Source organism: Geotrypetes seraphini, chromosome 2 (assembly GCF_902459505.1).
Source record: "Geotrypetes seraphini chromosome 2, aGeoSer1.1, whole genome shotgun sequence".
NCBI lineage: Eukaryota > Metazoa > Chordata > Amphibia > Gymnophiona > Dermophiidae > Geotrypetes > Geotrypetes seraphini.
The window spans coordinates 118,826,014-118,845,551 of record NC_047085.1 but is presented as its reverse complement, the minus strand read 5'-3'; the positions used below and the strand labels follow the sequence as shown (position 1 = coordinate 118,845,551).

The following is a 19,538-nucleotide window of genomic DNA, read 5'->3' as shown; positions in this document are numbered from 1 at the left end:
CTTTTCTCCTTTTATGCCACTTCCAGAAACTATATGCTTCCCCTTTCCATCTTTCCCTTCACCCCCATTGGTCTGGCATCCATCTTCTTCCCTTCCCTCCTCCAATGGTCTGGCATCTTTCTCTTCTCCTTCCCTTTCATCTTCCACACCCCCATGGTCTGGCATTTTAGTCTTACTTCTCCCTTACCCCACCCATCAACATCTGCCCCTTCTTTCCCTCCAACCCAATGCCATCCAGGATCCTTCCCCGTTATGTCTCTCTCCTCTTTCCCTGCACACCAATTCCATCAGCATCTACCCCCTTTCTTTCCCTCCTACCCAATTCCATCCAGTATCCTTCCCCCTTATGTCTCTCTCCTCTTTCCCTGCACACCAATTCCATCAGCATCTGCCCCATTTCTTTCCTTTCAACCCAATTCCATCCAGTATCCTTTCCCCGTATGTCTCTCTCCACATTCCTTGCACACCAATTCTATCAGCATCTGCTCCCTTTCTCTCCTTCCACCACCCTTCCATGCTCTTTTCTTTCTCCCTCCAAACAAATACAAGGTCCCGCGCTGCCGGCTCTGCTCTCTGAGCTCCTGGGCAAAAGGCAGCCCGAAAGCAGAAATCATTAGAACAACTGACGGCATCGACAGCAATGCGGTTGGCTCTGTTCCAGGAAACGTCCCATGATGACTGTGTCTGCTGGTCCATCCCCTTCCGACATCACTTACTTGCTCTGGAAAAAGTGACGTCGGAAGGGGATGGACCGGCAGATGTAGTCATTATGGGACCTTCCTGGAGCAGAGCCGGCTGTGTTGCTCTCAATGCCAGGTGGAGGCCCATCGCCGTTGATGCTGTGGGGGGAGGGGGGCTGTTTCCATTGCCGTTTAAAAAAAAAATTGCAAGGTGAGTTTACTTTTTACGCTCCTTCAGCGGGCCCCCCTGACAGTTCGGGTCTACCGGGCCTACCCATTAATCCAGCTCTGCATACCTCATCACAGTGCAAGTATCCCAGCTTGTCAGTTTTCAGTGTTTTGCGTTTGTGGTTTTCACCTCATGCTGTGGAGGCCCACAGAAACTTCCTTACACCACTGTTTCTTCACCCCCTAACTGTACAATTAATTCAGTTTAGCACAAGCCAGCATGCTGAATGCTCTGCACTGCTCCGATGGTCATAGAATTCCTATGATTGTCAGAACAGTGCAGAACATTCAGCCCACCAGCACTAAAAACCTCATCCCTGCTTTTGTAAAAAAAGGTGTGGGGGGGTTAGTTTGTGATTATTTATTCCATACTGGTGGTTCTGTGTCCTGTGTATATGAAAGACATGGTTTTCTGTTAGCATTGACCAGCGTTGTTTGGTGAAATGCATCAGGCATGGTTCTTGGCATAGGTGTTGGAACGGGGGAGGGGGGCATAGGGGCCGTGGCCTTCCCAAAAATTACCTGGCATTAGGGAAGAGCAAACAGGGCAGCTGCCCTATCTCCCGCCGTAAACTGCAAGCGACTTTGCCCATGCTCCGGGGCTCTAACGCTGTGCTTGCTAGCTTCCCGACCCTTCTCCAACAAAACCGGAAGTTACGTCATGAGGGGGGAGGGAAGAGAAGCGAAGACAGCAAGCACAATGTTAGAGTCCCAGAGTATGTGCGAAGTCACTTGATGTCTAGTGTGGCATCGGCGGGAGATAGGGCAGGGAGGGGAGGGAGGTGTTCAACTCACTGTTCTTGCTCGCTTAGGGCCTTCCTCACTGCCGGGTCCTGCCTTCGTGGAAACAGAAAGTAGGTGGGACCTGGCAGCAAGGAAGGCCCAAAGCAGCAGGAGCAGTGAGTTGTGAATGCTGTGCTGCCGATGGCTGTGTGAGACCGGGGGGGGGTGGAAATGCTGACGATGGCTGTGTGTGAGACCGCGGGGGGAATGCTGCTGCAACACCCAATTGGGGAGAGAGAGGGAAAGAGGGAGAAGGAAGACCAGGGAAGGGGGGGGGAGAGAAATGCTGCTGTTGCACCCAATTGGGGAGAGAGAGGGAAAAAAGGAGAAGGAAGACCAGGGAAGGGGGGGGAGAAATATTGCTGCACCCAATTGGGGAGAGTGAGGGAAAGAGGGAGAAGGAAGACCAGGGAATGGAGAGGAGAGGAATGAGAGATATCAAATCCATTGGAAGGAGGGAAAGGAAAGGAGATAGCAGACCATGGAGGGGGAGGGATAGATGCCAGGGCATGGTGGTGGGGAGGGAAGGAGACAGATGCCAGACAAGGGGAAAGAAAGGAAGGAGAGGAGAGAGTTGCCACAATATGGGGGAGGGAAGGGAAACTAAGGAGACAAATGCCAGACCAGAGAGAAAGGAAGGAGAGCCAGAGCATGGAGGGAGAGGAGAGAGATGCCAGGGCATGGGGGTAGGGAAGGACATAGAGATGCCAGACCATGGGGTGGAGTGGGAAGAAAGGAAAGGAGAAGAGAGATGTCAGAGCATAGGGGAGAGGGGTGGAGACAGAAAAATGGAGTGGGGGTGAAGCTGAAATGAATCATGTACAAAGGAGAGAAGGGGCACAGGATATACAGTTTACTGAAATGACATAGAAAGAGGGAAGATGCCATATGGAACAGAGAGAGGACGAACACTGGATGGAAAGGGCAGAGAGGGTAGACAGTGGATAGAAGGGGCAGAGAGAGGGTGGACAGCAGATGGGGTAGCGAGAGAGGGCAGAGGCTGGGTGGAAGGGGCAAAGAGAGAGGGAACATGTTGCATGGAAGGGAGAGAAGACGCTGCAAAGAAAGAAGAGCGAAGAGAAGATGATTAAAGTAGAAACGACAAAAGATTAAAAAAATTTTGTTGCTTTTTGTAGAATCAAGTAGTATTGCATCTGTATTGATAAAAATAGGAAATGGAAATAAGAAAATTTTTTGAGACTAAATCCCTTTTCTCAGGTCAGGACAGGATACCATAACAGCAGTATACTGTACTGTCCTGAAGAAAGATTTGGCCTCTGAAAAATGGATTAATCCAATATAATAGTACTTTTTTATTTATCATTATTTGTTTTATCTTTATTTGTTAATTTGTAAAGTAGTGATTGTTTTGTATCAGTTTTTTCAAATTTACTACTAGTACTATTTACATCTACTGTCTTCATATTTTGCACAGCATTAGGGGCCATGTGTCAGTTTCTGTAGTGTTGTATTGTATGCAGAGTCTTGCATCTTAGGGTTTCATTTGTATATTAGTACTTTTAGGGCTCCTTTTACAAAGCCAGGTTAGCAGTTTTAGCGTGCGCTAAACCCGTGCTACGCGGCTAAAACTAACGCCAGCTCAATGCTGGCGCGAGCTATTATGTAAAAGGAGCCCTTAGTTTGTGGTCCCATATTTGTTTAGGAGTTATCTGTGTTCTGGTAGGAATGAATATTTAGAGCCACACAGTGTGCTTTGTGTAGTTTAATTTTGTGGTTAACCATTATGTGTTCATAAGATTATATTGTATGTATATATGAAAATGAATGGAAAAAATTGTATTACAATTAGTACTATTATAGGGGCGGAGATTGGGCAGGATCGGGGCGGAGCTTTCAGGCTCCCCCAAAACAAAAAAGCATTCTGCTACCTATGGTTCTTGGGAGCACCTCAAATATACCTGATTTGAATCTCCTTATTGTCTGCCGATCTTCATTTGTTCCAGGTTGGATTCTTTGGTGGACTGCTTGCCTTGTTGTTTTGTTACAAATTAACATACATGGAGTGGAATGTACCAGAGGAGTTACAGATTTGGTTGTTTATACATATATATGGGTTAAAGTTGGACGACATAGAGTGAGGCACTTGAGAGGAATTGCAAACTTGGTTATTAATACAGACTTATGGTTTGTTTTGAATTAAAAAAAAAAAAAGAAATACAAGTGGAAATAAAGAAGTAAATAAGAAAACAGGTAAATGAATCGGGGCACGGCCAGGTGTACTCGTCTGCCTAGGGGCCCTGCTTATGGAATTGAAAAACAGTGCAGAGAACAAGTCATGGAATCTCTCCTCCCCCCTAGCCTTGACTTTAGCCACACGCACTCTCACTACCACGTGATAGTATCCGTGCCGATTTTGCGACGGCCGTAAAGTAGTGACCGGGGGGGGGGGGGAGTGTCCTTCAGGCATCATGGCAGCCGCCAAAGGTAGTGGTGCTGGGCGGACAGCGCGCGATCTGCTGCATTCGTTACCTCGCGTTTCACTGATTAATTTGAGACCTAACCCTGGCGCCAAGCACCGGGTAAGAGCTGGGAGCGCTGGAGTCTCGCTTTTGCCTTTAGGGAAGAACCTGAGAGTGTCGCCGCAAAACGATGCAGACTGCTTCGCGCATGTCCCGGCCACCGTTTACAGCCAGTTATTGTTTTCCTGTTGGTTATAGACGCGGGTGATAGCGTGATTTGTAGACAGAGAATACAGGATAGGCTTGGTTACTCAGTGAGTCAAAAATAGCGTAATTCATTTGTTTTGCCTAAGCTCACCGGTTGTTAGGAGCTTGGACTCGGATCTGTTCTGACTGGAGTAAGGGATGCAAGGTTGGTAGGTTGTGGACAGCTATCCGTAGGCGGTGGGTTACTCGGATATTTGGGAAAGCAAAAGCGGGGTAGAGCTGAGATGATATTGATATGATGTGCACTCAAGGGAAATATGTGCTGGGAGGTAGAAAAATAAAATTATGCAACCAAATAATACAGCATATTAAATAGAATTAGCTAGTGCCGCTTTGTAAAGGAGGGGGTTAATTGGCCAATAGTACCCTTTCTAAAATAATTATACTGTATATCACTGCTGAGTCCTGGATTATTCATTGGTGTTCCATTTTAGTCAGCATATTACCTAGCCACCAGTGTACTTCTCTATACCCACTGTTTTTCAGCTTTTCAAGATGGGGTATAAATTACCTGTAAACACGAATGTCCTTGATTCTTGATGAAAAAGCTCTATTGTTTTTTTGACATCTTTTGTTTGCCTGTTTACTTCTAGGAAAAGAGACGTGGCCGGGGTATTCATGGTGGTGGGAAAAGTGGGCGTGGTCATAAAGGACAAGGACAAAGGGGAACTCGTCCCCGTTTAGGTTTTGAAGGAGGGCAGACTCCGTTTTACTTGGTAATTCCCAAGTATGGCTATAACGTAGGACACAGGTAAGACCTGTAGGATATTTTTTTAATTTAAATTGTATTTTCTAAATGTTTAACCTTTATCTTTATAGTAAGGAGGAAAACCAAAATATTTTATTGTGCATATCAGCCCAACAGGTTGTATTTTTTTTGTGTGCCCAAGTCCCAGGTACAAACCAAGATAAAAAGCACTTTATTCTTTTCACCCCATCTCCCTAGGGAAAAGCAAATTTGGCCATGAAAAGAGAATACAAAACGTAGCTTTTCTGTGGCATTTACTTATGCAGACATCTGTTTATTGCATATTGATTATGCTGAAGGCTACCCACTGGGAGGACACCCAATGTCATTCTCTCTTGTTAATGTTAGCCTTTCTAAGTTCATTTTGAGCTCTTTCCTTCCCCACACAAATTTATGTTATCTATTTCTCTAACTTTGAGGGGATCTTGGTAAGGGGTATGAATAAAAAGATAAATCTAGGCAAGATCATCCATTTCAGTTGCTTGAGTTGGCTAGCAGTTATTATTATTAAGCTATACCAGTTCTCTAGGTCAGTGTTTCTCAATTTGGTCAAGCCCAGTACCCCGCCCAAGCTCTACCCCAGACTCTGCCCCCATAATAATACACTTCTCCCTCCGTATTCACGGTTTCATCAATCGTGGTTTTGATTATTTGCGGTTTTTAGCTTGCTGGCTCCTCCCCCCAAATTACGTCAGCTTGCATAGAGAAATCGCTGATTCCAAGTGTTTACAGAGAAAACTGCTGATTCCCAGCACTTTTTTCATCGTGTTTTGCCTCTCCTTCAGGAACAGGCCAGGTCTCCCACCATGTTATTTGCGGTTTCACCATATTCACGATGGTTTTTAATAGAAAACAGCAAATAACATATGAAAAAGTTTATTCACAGTTTTTCTATTTTCGCGGGTCTGTTAATCCTTTATCACAACGAATACGGAGGGAGAATTGTAGTAAAGCAATTTCTTCCATTCGTTTTTCATATACACAATATAATCTTATTAATACATAATGGAAGCCACAAACTACATGAAGCACTCTACACCAAGAAAATGTTATAATTTATATTCTTTTTTTTCAGAGGTCAAGGCAGATGACTTTAAAATATGCAATGTCACCTCGGTAACAGCTACATAAAATAGACAAATAAAGTGCAAAATATAGACAGCAGATATAAATTCTCAAAACTGACACATTTTGATCATTAAACTGAAAATAAAATAGTTTTCCCTACTTTTGTTGTCTGGTGACTTTATTTTTCTAATCATCCTTTCCCAGTCTCTTGTTGCACTTCCTTCTGACTGTGCTCTTAACTGTGTTTCCAGGGCCTTCTTGTCCATTGACTGTTTTTCTCCCTTTTTTCACTTTCTGCTCTGCATTCATCATTGACATTAACATGTAACATTCAACTTTTTTCCATTTTTCTGCTTTCTTCTCAAAATCTACTTTTCCGTGTCTTGCCTTCCCTTACAATCTCTCTCCTCTCCCATGGTCTGGCATCTCTCTCCCCTTCCCCCCCAACCTATAGCCAAGGTTCTCTCCCCTCTCCAGGACCCAACCTTTAATCTCCCAACCATATTATTCCCTCCCCCCTTTCCAGGCCTTCCAAGGTATTTGGTGGTCCAGCGGGAGGAGTTGTGGCAGGAATGTGGCCCTTTTGCTCCTGCTTCCTCGCTGTTGATTCTAAAATGACTGCCGTAATCTCTCGTAGTACTACAGGAAATGCCACGAGCAACTGCGAGAGGTTGCGGCAGCTATTTTAAGAGGCAGGTGCAAGAGAGCTGCATTTCTGCCACATTCACAATCCAATATTGAGGTACTAAAAACAAATGCCACATCTATATTTAATTGTTACCAAGCCAGGCAGAAGAAGGAACCTACAGAGTAGCAGTGACAAATATGGAGAAAGAAACTTTAAACTTAAGTAACAGCATAAATTGAGAAACATCTAGCTGACATAAAAAATCTCCACAGGGAACTTGCTCCATTTCTCAAAAAAGTCCAAACCACTGTCTGCACAATAGAGTTTGAAAAACACTTGTCTTTAGCTGGAGAATCAAACATCAGGTCATAGTTCCCAATTCTTCACACACTCCAATAGTTCCAAAAGTTTCACTGCTCCAGCAGAAGAGTACATAATCCCGAGAAGGATCCTTTAAGTTTGAGGCTTTTTTCTCCACATATTTGTGACTGCTAGACTTCTTGTATCTTTGAAATGCTTCCGAATAAATCTTGACTACTTTTGGCATGCTAATGTAATTTGAAAGTCCTTTTCTGTAACATCGCTGTCTGTATACAGTCTCTTCCTCTGTAAACAGCTCTGAACTGCTTGTGGTATTGCGATATCCTATATAATAAAACCCTAAGGGCGCATGCGCACTTAGGGTTTCGTGATCCCTGCGGCCATGTTTTCTGATCCGTGGCCAGATTCTATTTTAGAACACGGCGGCAGGGATCACTCTGGCCACTTCCCTCCTCCCGCCCTCACTCACCAACCGCTGGAGGAAGCGCAGGCAAGCTCTCCCTGCCCGCGTCCTCGGCAGGGAACACACTGGAGCTTCCCCCCTCCCGCCCTCACTCACCAACCGCCGCCGCTGCCGCTGATCCTCCTCTTCAAAGCAGCCTGCGATCGTGGCCGGCTTTAGTGAACTGCGCAGGCCACACTCCAACCTCAGTAGCACGTTCCCTCTGACGCATAGGATCGCGTCAGAGGGAACATGCTACCGAGTTGGAGAACGGCCTACAAGGTTTGTTAAAGCTGGCCACGATCGCAGGCTGCTTTGAAGAGGAGCAGGCCAGAAGACGCCGGGATGGAGGGAGGGTAAGAACGGGAACAATACAGGGGGAGAGGGAAAGGGGGCTGCTTTGGGGGGGAGGGGTATGCTGGGGACAGACAACTTTGCTCTGGGGGGACGACAGAAGGGGCCATGGAAAGACAGGGAGAGGGAAAGGGGGCTGCTTTGGGGGAAGAGGTGTGCTGGGGACAGACAGCTTTGCGCTGGGGGGAAGATAGAAGGGGCCTTGAAGAGACAGTTAGGGAAAGGGAAAGGGGGCTGCTTTGGGTGTAGGTGTGTGCTGGGGGCAGATAGCTTTGTTCGGGGGGGAATACAGAAGGGGGGCCATGGAGAGACAGTCAGGGAGAGGGAAAGGGGGCTGCTTTTGGGGGGGGAGGGGTGTACTGGGGCAGACAGCTTTGCTCGGGGGGGGAGGGAAGACAAGAACACAGACAGCGGCCAAGGAGAGAGAGAGAAAGGAATACAGACAGACAGACACATCTATTCTAGCACCCGTTAATGTAACAAGCTTAAAGACTAGTACAAAAATAAAGTTGTTATTATTATTATTACTACTAGTTTTATAGCCTGTTACATTAACTGGTGCTAGAATATATGTGTGTGTGTGTCTGTCTTTATTTCTTTCTTTCTTTCTCTCTCTCTCTCTCTCCTTAGCCGCTTTCTGTATTTTTGTCTTTCTTTTTCCTCGGCTGTCCACCCATTCTCCCTTCCTTTTACCTTCCCTGTGTCCACGACCACCCCTTCACTGCTCCCCTTATCCCGCAGCAGCCCTTCTCCCTTTTTTTAATCTCTCCCTGATGGTGAGCATGGGGAAAGAAGAAATATTAATTGGTCAGGAGACCCTAGCGAATGAGTTAAGAGAAGATAGAAGGAAACAGAAATCAGAGCCTGAAACCAATGTGATTTGAAGAATAAAATGACCAGGTGACAAAAAGTAGAATAAATAATTTTATTTTCTATTTTGTGATTAGAATATATCAGATTTGAAATGTGTATCCTGCCAGAGCTGGTGTTAGACATAATTGGGGACCACAAATTCCACTACCAGGCCATGCTTCTTTAGCTTCCAGCGGGCTTAGGGCTCTCTTTGGCCAGGGGGTAGTTAACCGTAGTTGCAATCCCCTAACACTATTCTTCCATGTGTGACTGAGGTATTCTTTTAGCGTGATTTTTCTAAGTAGCATTCTGTAGTAATTTGGCTTGTTCAGTTTTCTCAATAGTAGAGGGGATATTTGTAAGGAGGAGGCGAGACAGGGATTTTGATGATCCTTGTTCTGTGATTTATAAAATGACAATTGTACAGAATATTGTTTTATTTATACTTTAATAAAATGATTTCAATATAAAATCATAAGCTGGGCTTGTGCTGATGGGATCAAACAGAGTTTGGGGAGGGGCAAGGACAGGATGAAGCTTGCAGTGACAGGGACTGAGCTCAAGGGGTTTGAACAGGGACAAAGTTTGTCCCCATGTTCTCTTTTTGGTAACTGGAGGCCAAGAGCAGTATGTTTTGGTGGCTCTATTTGATCATTCTCCTTAGAGGGTTTGCCTTTGACCTTGCCTCCTTGAAAAGTGGTGGATGCTCTGGATCAGGCAATGGGCAGGAGATTCAACCTCTAAAGCTACACTGAGCAGGCTTCCCTTTCAGGGGCAGATGCTATTTGGCAAGAGTCTGGATGACCTGATGGCCAGTGTTACGGACCATCGCCCTAAGGCCTTACTGGACAGCAGACCTTGAGCGGCTCGAGGTACAGGACATGGGAATTTTTGAGGCATCGGCAGAGGTGGGGAGTGAGTCAGGCTGGCGTGGGAGAGTCATTCTGCCCTCACGTTCCTGCTATGAGCCGCCATTAGTGGGAGCCTGAAGGCACCAAACCTAAATATGGGGCAGCTCCATTGCCACTAGGAGCTGCCCCACTGGGATCCACTATCAGCAGAAGAGGAGAGTGAGTTGGACTGGCATAGGAGAGTCACTCTACCCCCCCCCCTCCAAAAAAAAAAAAAGCTCCTGCTATGTGCCTAACGTGCATTTCAAAGGTGCACTTTTTAGCGTGCTTCTTTGTACAATTCTTTGTGCAGTTCACAAAAGCAAGGTCCCAAACTGAGAATAAGAACTTCATTACATCCCAAATCCACCACCCATTGAAACCCCCAAACCGCTGCAGCAGCCTGAAAAGTATCAGAGAGAGTGAAGAAAATTGTTATGTTCCACCCCCTCCCCCCAGTGTTGACGTCTGTCACAGCCATCCTCCAGGGCACCAAGAAGCAGGGGGGACATCGGGGCAGACCCCCTCCCCCCATGCTCATGTCACTCGCAGTGTCAGCTCAGACACAATTATAGCACTTAATCACACCCAGAGGCTATAGGGATCCAACCTCTTGAGCGTGAGCCAACTCAGATACAATTACAGTGCCTCACCAAACTTATTTCTGAATGTGAGTTCATACAAATACATCTACAACACTCGCCTAATCTATCTTCTACAGTGAACTAAGCGAAATGATTTGGAATCTCATAACAATTCTCTGCCTACTGATCAGTACCAGATGAACTGAAGCCTACTTCACCCCTCCCACCCCTTTAGATCATATAAGCCCTCGGAACACACAATCCCATCATGGAGTCACCCAATGATAAACTGCGCCAACCACATGCAGTGGGTAATCCCAACACTGGTTTGACCACCCATACACTGAGAACCACACCACAATCACATCACTAAACCAAACCCGGACAACCTAATAAGAATCCCAACCACATACACTAATGAAGTTGCACTCACCTCAATGCCATGTTAATGCGAGATCAATGGCCACAAGACAAATTATAAAACATCTGCTCGATGAATTGCAACTCGGCTTTCTATTCTTAACTGAAACATGAATACCAGTGCAAGATGACCCCTGATTACAACTACTCTGCCCAACAGATTAAAAATCACTCACCTATTGGTCACAGGGGTGGGGATCTTGCAATACTGCACAAATCATCTTTTCACATCAAAATCATGGAATCTATAACTCACTTTACTAGATCTACTAATGGTAGAAATACAGTGACTCTTCCCAATGCACCATCTATTCTACATCCCTCCTAGAAAGTGGCTAGAAGCTGAACCACAGTTCTTAGGCATAATCTCAAGAAGCATGGTACAATATAACTCTACTTTCATCATAGGAGATCTCAACTTCCACCTTCCACCTAGACTGAACCTCAAATTCCTTGACCTCTTAAATGAGCCAGACCTCAAACCCTTGTTTCAACAACCCATACACAAAAAAAAGGCCATCAGTTAGATCTACTTGCCGCCTCTATGTCAGCAAAAATCACAAGCTACTCGAAAATTTAATTCCCTATCCAAAGTACCTTGGTTAGACCACCAAGAATTCACTATATTCTGAAAAGAGATATCAATAACCATATTGACCTCCCCCCGTCCCTGAGTTGCCTCGAATTATAACCCCTGAATCATACTGGAATGAAATAAATAACTCATTACTATCCCTTCCCACCAAGATTTCATGGCCTATTGGAGAATGACCAATGAACAAATCCTAAACAAGCTAGCATACTCATATGCAGCAAAAGAATCCAAAGATCATCAGAGAAGTGGATCAACTCAGCACTTACTCTGTGTCCCTAAAAAGAGCTTGCTGACTAGATCAGTGGTTCCCAACCCTCTCCTGGAGGACCACCAGGCTAGTCGGGTTTTCAGGATAGCCCTAATGAATATGCATGAGAGAGATTTGCATATAATGGAGGTGCCAGGCATGCAAATCTTCTCCATGCATATTCATTAGGGCTTAATCCGTTTAATTCAGTTCCGGATCCCTGATTAGTATGATCTCACATGTGGATCTAGAACAGGTTCTACCAACCTCAATATAGTAGGGCTATGTGGCTTCTTTGGTGTGTTTTTAGATGCTTAGGAGGCATGGGCCCTTCTCTGGAGGTGGAGCGTAGACCCACCTGCCGCCCTGGCACTGCTCCACCCATGGATGTATAGCATGGCTTCAACTGTGTACTTGCCATGGCTGCATCTCTGGATGTGGAGCGTGGCTTCAAATAAGAACATAAGCAGTGCCTCCGCCGGGTCAGACCATAGGTCCATCCTGCCCGGCAGTCCGCTCCCGCGGCGGCCCAAACAGGCCACGACCTGTCTGACATGATTCAGCAGCACATCTCCATATCTGGATGTAAAGCACAGCCTCAACTCTCTCCTTGACATGGCGACATCTTTGAATGTAGAGCGTGGTATCGCTGGATTCAACAGCATGGCTCCATCTCTGGGTGTAGAGCACGGATCTACCTGCCACCTTGATACAGCTCCATCTCTAGATGTAGAGTGTGGCCTTGACTGCCTACTTGGCACGGCTCTGTCCCTGCATGAGGAACGAAGCCTCACCTAAGTTAGCAGCAAGGCTCCATCTCTGGATGTAGAGCACAGCTTCATCTGCCTCCGTGCCATGCCATGCCTCCATCTCTGGATGTGGAGCATGGCCTCTTTGGTGCAGCCCAATTTCTAGATGTTGAGCAATGCTCCATCAGTCTGCTTTATGTGGTTCCATCTCTGGATATGCCTGCTTGCTATGGAGTTTTCTCTGGCTGTAGAGCACTGCTATGAATACTTGCTTCCCGCGTCCTCATCTCTGCATGGGGAGCATCACACCAAGGATGGGATGCCTGAATGCCGCATCTCCGTCATTGGAAGTGGAGCATTGTTTTGGTTGCCTGCTTATTGGAGCTTCATCTCAAGATAGAGTGGTGTTCTGGATGCCTGCTTGGCGTGCCTTAAACTCTGGAGGATCCAGAAGCATGCTTGGTGCACCTCCTTCTTGCATATTGCACACTGATTCATCGCAGAAGACCATGGGTGGCTCCTTAGTGGAGTGCAGCTTGATCTCTAACAGTTGAACAGCTCTGGTTCCCTATACTGGGCAAAAGTCAATTTTCAGAGTTGAGTGTGACCCTTTTTCTAGCTGTTAGTTGCAGTCCTGTCAAACTGCTATATGAATACCATTTGTGACTGTTGTGAGCTTTTGTTTTTAAGGGAGATCTATGTAACTTAATCCCTGTGGTCTGCTGGGATTTTCAGCTTTGCTTGCCCTTTGTATTTGGGGGGAAGGGGGGCTTCCTATTTCTGCCTGTCCTAATGGTCTAGTTTGGGGCTTTGAGTGGACCAGGTTTCCCTCTGCGGAGGTTTGGAGTGCAGCTTCCAGTATTTTTTCAGTGAGGCAGCTAGTTATGTCTGAAGTATAGCTCCATCAGGCATCCTTTGTGCTGTGTCTGGGAGACAACAGTTTTTGGAACCATCCTTCTCAGTATCTCCTCCTTCCTACGTACTGTTTCTATGTCCGATCCTACTAAGGACTGCTTTGCAACATCCCACTCTTCTCTGGATTTATCTGCTGCTGCTGCTAAGGAAAAATTATGTATCATACCTGATTATTTTGTTTCCTTTAGTCTTAGCAGATGAATCCAGAGTTCCACCCTTTGTCTCTGTTGTACTCTGTAGGTTTGGTCAGGGGGTCTACTTGGTGTGTACCTGGTTGTTGACTGTGTGGTGTGACAGTGTGGGGATAGAGTTCTTGGCTGTTAAGCTTGTTCAGCTGATCCTACTGCTTTGTTACAAAGCATACTGGATTACGAGCGAGAGCCAGAAGGCCTTGAGTATGCGCAGATGCTCAAGGCCCAGGCAACAGGAAGGATCTTCATTCACCGGCACGTCCTGTGGACTGAATGCCGGTGCCAGATGGGGTAAGGCTTCTGTTCGGGGGGGGGAGGGGGGATGAAGTGATGCCGGTTCTCGGGAGGGGGGGGAGGTGGAGCAGCGCCGATAGCCTTGGGGGGGGGAGGTGGGAACCAACCAAGCGAATTTCCCTTTGATATAATTTTCCTTTGCTGAAACATATCTTTTTAGACAGGATTTATGGGTGTTTGCTGATTTTAGAGAAACACCCAAACAGAGTGAAATAGGTAAGCTGGGTGGGGCGATTGGGACCCACACCCCTCAGGCAAGGGCCTTGCAGGAGCAAGCCAAAACCTCACATAGTGGCACTAAATAGTGTGACTGGGGCTACAAAGTGAAGTTCTGAGCTCAACTAGGTACATTCCTGAGACTGTGACCTGGGAGTGTCCATTAGGCTTGACCATGCTGTGCAGCTGTGGCCAACAGAACAGGGAGCTGGACAAGAGCACTATTGGCATGACCTATCACTTGCTGAAAGTAGAGAAAAATACTGAATTATTCCAGGGGAATACCTCATCTTATGCTTGTAATGTCACTGGCAGAAATCAATTTTATCCACCTCCACCTGCTGGCAGGAAGGGATAACACCCATTAATGCAGAATGGTGTTACTGACTAAAGAAAAAAATTATTCAGCAAGACATAACGAGGATAAATTAATGAGAGCTGTCAATATGATCTCTCACCACAATTTTATGTACCTTATTAAATTAATTCCTATTCACTTCCCAGTAATTTTTTTTTTCAGCCTGAGACGCCAGTATCAACCTCTCAGCCTCAACCGGCTTCAGTACCTTATTGACTTGGGTAGAGTGGATCCTTCTGAACCAATAGATTTAACTCAGCTGGTAAATGCTAGAGGAATCACTGTGCAACCGCAGAAGAGGGATTATGGTATACAGCTGGTGGAAGAAGTAAGTCCTAATGTTTTCTTTCTTTGCACCTGTCACAACTAGCGCTTCACAGGTCTCCCACTAAACCATCCTTTCCCATAAATCTGTTCAAAATTCTCCTGCACGATTCATCTTCTATGACCATTCTCTTCAGGTCACTTCACTGCTTCCCTGTCCATTCCTGCATGCTTTTCAGACTTTTCTTACTGACCAGCAAGTGCATTTATTCTGCAGCTACACTATCTCTCCTCTTATCTCTTCTTATACCCTTCCCTGGGAGTTTCATTCATTAGGTAAGTCACTCTTGTCTGTACCCTTCTTCTCCATTGCTAGCTGCAGATGCCATCTCTCATTTTGCTGTGCCATTCGCTTGGAACAGACTTCAAGTTGATATGTCAACTTTCTCTGGTTCTGTTTGAATTCAGGCTAAAAGCCCACCTTGTTGAAGAATAAGGGGATAAAAAATCAGCATCATCTGTTAAATTTCATAGATAGCTGTTTGGTTTTTATTGCTATGGGAATGATTTTTAAAACTCCCTAATTTAGCCTGTTTTGCCCTTTTTGTCTATCTGGGATAGATTGTAAGCTTTGTTGAGCAAGAACATTCATAACATGTTTATGCACTGCACTGTTATGTGTAATAGTGTTATAGAAATTAGTAGTAGTAGGTATTTTGATTCCTTGGGAGAATTTATTGGTACTTTGAAATCTGCAGTGCAATTTCAAATTAATAAAGGTAGAGTTGAACTAGTTCTCTGTGCACTCACTAGATGGCACTGTGTGCTCAAAAAATAAGCATAAAAAAGCTCGTATCTATCCATGTTATAAGGTAACCCTTTGCATCGTTATGATTGTTTGGCTGCCTTCCTGATCTGCCTATTCTCCCAGATGCTGCAAGAAGGGATCAGAATTGTCACTACCGTATTTTCTCGCATATAACGCATGCGTTATATGTGGTTTTTACAAACCGCGCATAACCTTGCGCGTTATACGCGTGAGCGCGTTGTACAAAATTTTTTTTACATAGTTCCCCCCCGACGTCCGATTCACCCCCCCCCCCCCCGCAGGACCGCTCGCACCCCCACCCCGAAGGACCGCTCGCACGCACCCCCACCCCGAAGGATTGCTCGCACGCACTCCCACCTGCACCCGCACCTCCACCCTGAAGGACCGCTCGCACCCCCACAGCCTCCCGACCCCCCCCCCATCATGTAGAAGCTCCTACCGGTGTCCTGCTGCTTCCTCTTGGCGGTCCCGGCCCTTCTGTGAGCCCTGCGGGGCCTTGGACACATGGTCGGGTTGGGCCCATGTGCCTCAGGCCCCGCCCCCAGGAGGGACCTAAGGCTCCCAGGCCTATTCTGATTGGCCCAGGCGCCTTAGGCCCCACCAGTAGGCGGAGCTTTGGGACGGATGGGCCAATCCGGCCTCATTCCGTTGTTGGCTGCCTGCCGGACAGGCGGGTTTGGCTCCCTTCTGTCCGGCCAACTACACAAAGGTACAGGGAAGGGGGGTGGGGGTGTCATGGGGGTCGGCCAGGGGTTCGCGGGTCAGCTGGGGGGGGCGGTCGGAGGTTCTTGGGGGGGCGGTCGTTGGGGGGAGGGGGGTTTGCGTCGAGGGCAGGAGGGCCTGGGATTCCTCCTGCCCGTAATGTAGTGCGGGGTGGGGGTAGGGGGTCGCCGTGGCCAGGAGGGTTTGGGCTCTCTCCTGGCCCGATATTGTCGGGGAGTTGGGGAGTCGGCGGGGTAAGAGGGCTTGGGCTCCCTTTTGCCCCGATCGTGTCGGGGGTGCCGCAGTTGGCTGGGGCAAGAGGGCTTGAGCTCCCTTTTGCCCCAATCATGTCGGGGGTGCCGCGGTTGGCTGGGGCAAGAGGGCTTGAGCTCACTCTTGCCCCGATCGTGTCGGGGAGTCGGTGGGGCAAAAGGGCTTGACGTTAGAGAAAGGGCGAACTGCTGGAAGAGGAAGCAGCACAGGCGCAGGGCACACGGAAGGGCCGGGACCGCCAAGAGAAAGCAGCAGGACACCGGTAGGAGCTTCTACATGATGGGGGGGGGTCGGGAGGCTGTGGGGGTGCGAGAGGTCCTTCGGGGTGGGTGCGAGCGGTCCTGTGGGGGGTGTGAATCGGACGTCGGGGGGGGGACATCAGGCTTTCAGGGTGGGGACAGGACTTCAAGGGGGAGAGGAGAGTCGGGGCGGGCGAAAGGACAGTCGGGGTGGCCAGAGGAGAGTCGGGGCGGGCGAAAGGAGAGTCGGGAGCATGCGCGGTATACGGGTGTGCGCGGTATATAAAAATTTCTGTACATAAATTTGTGTTTTCCGCACTCTATACCCATGTGTGCGTTTTACACGGGTGCGCGTTATCTACGTGAAAATACAGTAATCTGACAGACTGTGAGTCTGTAAACATAAACATGAGTCATCCCTGTGAGTTTTTCCTCTTGGTTGTAGTTATTCTGTCAATTAGTTTTCCTGATCTTAAATTTTTGCAAGGTTTCTTGGTTATGGAATCTATTAGGCTTGCTTAACTGTAAACCTTGTTTATCTTGGAAATCTTTTAACCCTCTGTAATTCTTGAAGGGTGATGGTTTTGTGATAGTAGTATGTGTTACTTAGGTATAATACTATAAATTTTGTAATCCATCTGGAAACAGATTGGTAGAGCAGAATAGAAGTGTAATAAATAACATAAATAGAGTAGCTTGGGTAGGGAGTGATTTAATACTTTAGTCCTCATTGTTCTACTGTTAACACTGCAGAGTTGTAAGCTGTACTATGTCCAGAACATCGTGCTGTGTCCAGGCAGCCATAGGACATCTAGAGTTTCAAGTTTATTAACTTTTGATCAATCGCCTATCCAAATCCTAAGCGATGTACATAGAAAAATTTTAAAAAAGGGAATTAAAATAAATTAAAATAATTCATAAACATATTAGTTCAAGACACAACTGACATGATCCGAGAGGTAAGGGGGAAGAAATACAATAGGACAGGAGAAACATAAGGGAAAAGCAATTCGGTTCGGGAATAGAAGTGCGGGTCTAAAAAAGAGTCATATCAAGCATGACTAAGGATTAAGAAAGATTGAAAGCTTCTTTGAATAAAAAACATTTTAATATACTTTTAAAACGGTCTTCCATTTTTTCTTCTTTGATGTAGGCAGGGAGTGCATTCCATATTTGGAGTGCTGTTATGGAAAAGATTACATTACATTAGTGATTTCTATTCCGCCATTACCTTGCGTTTCAAGGCGGATTACATTATTACAGTTTACAGGTATTGGGTCGATTGGAGATACATAAGAAGTAGTCTGGAAGTTAATAGGTATTGGGTCGATTGGAGATACATAAGAAGTAGTCTGGAACTTTATTAAGATGGTAAGGATCAGGGAGAGTTACAGGTGGTGCTTGGGTCAAGTATGGTTGTGTTAGTTTAGCTTAATGTATTTTTTTGAATAGTAGGGTTTTTGTTTCTTTTTTGAAGGTTTTGAAGTCTGTGGTCTTGATTAGTAGGTTGGAGAGTTGGTGGTCCAGTTTTGCAGCTTTAGCAGCTAGGAGGTTGTCATACAGTTTCTTTCGTTTGATGTTTTTTGTTGGCGGATACGTGAATGGTGTGTGGGTTCCCCTGTGTCTGGTTGAGGAGGATTGAATTAGTCGATTATTCCAGTATTCTGGGCTGTCTCCATTTATAATAATAATAACAACTTTATTTTTTCTATACCGCCACAATCTTGCGACTTCTAGGCAGTTTACTGTGAAGAGAGCTGGACAATCAGCAAATTACAGAGTACAAATAGGGAAGATGTCACTGAACAGTCAGTGATTACAGAGTACAATTAGTGAGAACACAATATCAACATGTTACAGTGAGGTGGGCTGGACAATCGGCGAATTCCAGAATACAGTTGGCGAAGATGTCACTGAACAGTCAGTGGAAACAGATGGCTTTAAATAGTAGGCAGTAGAATTTGAAGAGTACTCTCGCTTGGACTGGGAGCCAGTGTGTTTCGAGGTATGTCTCTGTGATATGGTTGTATTTCTTCAGTGAATAGATAAGTCTTAGGGCTGTGTTTTGTATTGTTTGAAGTTGTTTTATCATGTTTGCTGGGCATGGGAGATATAGCATGTTGCAGTAATCTATTAGTCCTAGGGCTAGGGATTGTCTAAATGTCTAGGACTAATTATCTTAAGAGATGGAAAGTAAGGATTGATCAACAGATCTCAGCGGATGAATAGGGGCATGGGGAGTCAGTAATTTATTTAGGAAAATTGATAGTTTTGAAAGAATTTACAATGACAGGAGAGCAATTTTATATGCGATTCTGTAGCTGATTGGCAGCCAGTGAGCTTTAATCAGAAGAGGGGTTATATGATTGAATTTATGTGCTTTATAGATAAGTTTCACAGCGGTATTTTGGATTATCTGTAAGCGTCTGGTCTCCCTTTGAGTAATGCCCTACAAGATCTACAGATTATTTTTAGAGACCTTTTGTAGCTTGCTAGTGCTTAGTAAAATATATTTCTTCTGTTAAAATGTAGCAGAATTGCTGCCTCCCCATCAGTGCAACACAGCCAAAGGATGTATTTAAATGAATTTGGTTACCCTATGTAGCTAATTGACAAATATTCAAAGCTATTGAATTAACTGGAAACGGCTGCTGACTGGTTAAATAGCATTTTGGTGCCTGAATATTGTGGTCAGTACCGAAAAGTTAACAGACTGTATCACATGACAACCAGCAATGTTCAGAACTAACCGGCTAAGTTTAGTGGGCAAATCTTTGCCCACTATTAACTTAACTGGCCAGTGCTGAACATTTGCTTAGCCGGTTAAGTTAATGCTAGCTTCCCCCCCCCCCCCCCCGGCAAACAAAACAAAACAAAAACTCTTGATATTCAATGACAGCACTGGAAACGGCCCATCAGTGACTATCTGGAATCCGCATTAGTCGAAGTACAGTGTTCCCCCGTAAATTTGCGATTCGCAG

The 19,538-nt window shown here is 45.9% G+C and overlaps 1 protein-coding gene across 1 annotated transcript in view; it reads left to right on the top strand.

The window, feature by feature from the left end:
- Positions 1–4,080: 4,080 nt before the first annotated feature.
- The window catches only part of MRPL15 (mitochondrial ribosomal protein L15), a 33,214-nt gene continuing 17,756 nt past the window's right edge, over positions 4,081–19,538 (top strand). The window contains exons 1-3 of the mRNA XM_033933656.1: positions 4,081–4,231; positions 4,972–5,129; positions 14,413–14,578. Coding sequence (XP_033789547.1) covers positions 4,121–4,231; positions 4,972–5,129; positions 14,413–14,578 — 435 coding nt within the window. The 5' untranslated portion in view covers positions 4,081–4,120. The remainder of the gene's footprint in view (positions 4,232–4,971; positions 5,130–14,412; positions 14,579–19,538) is intronic.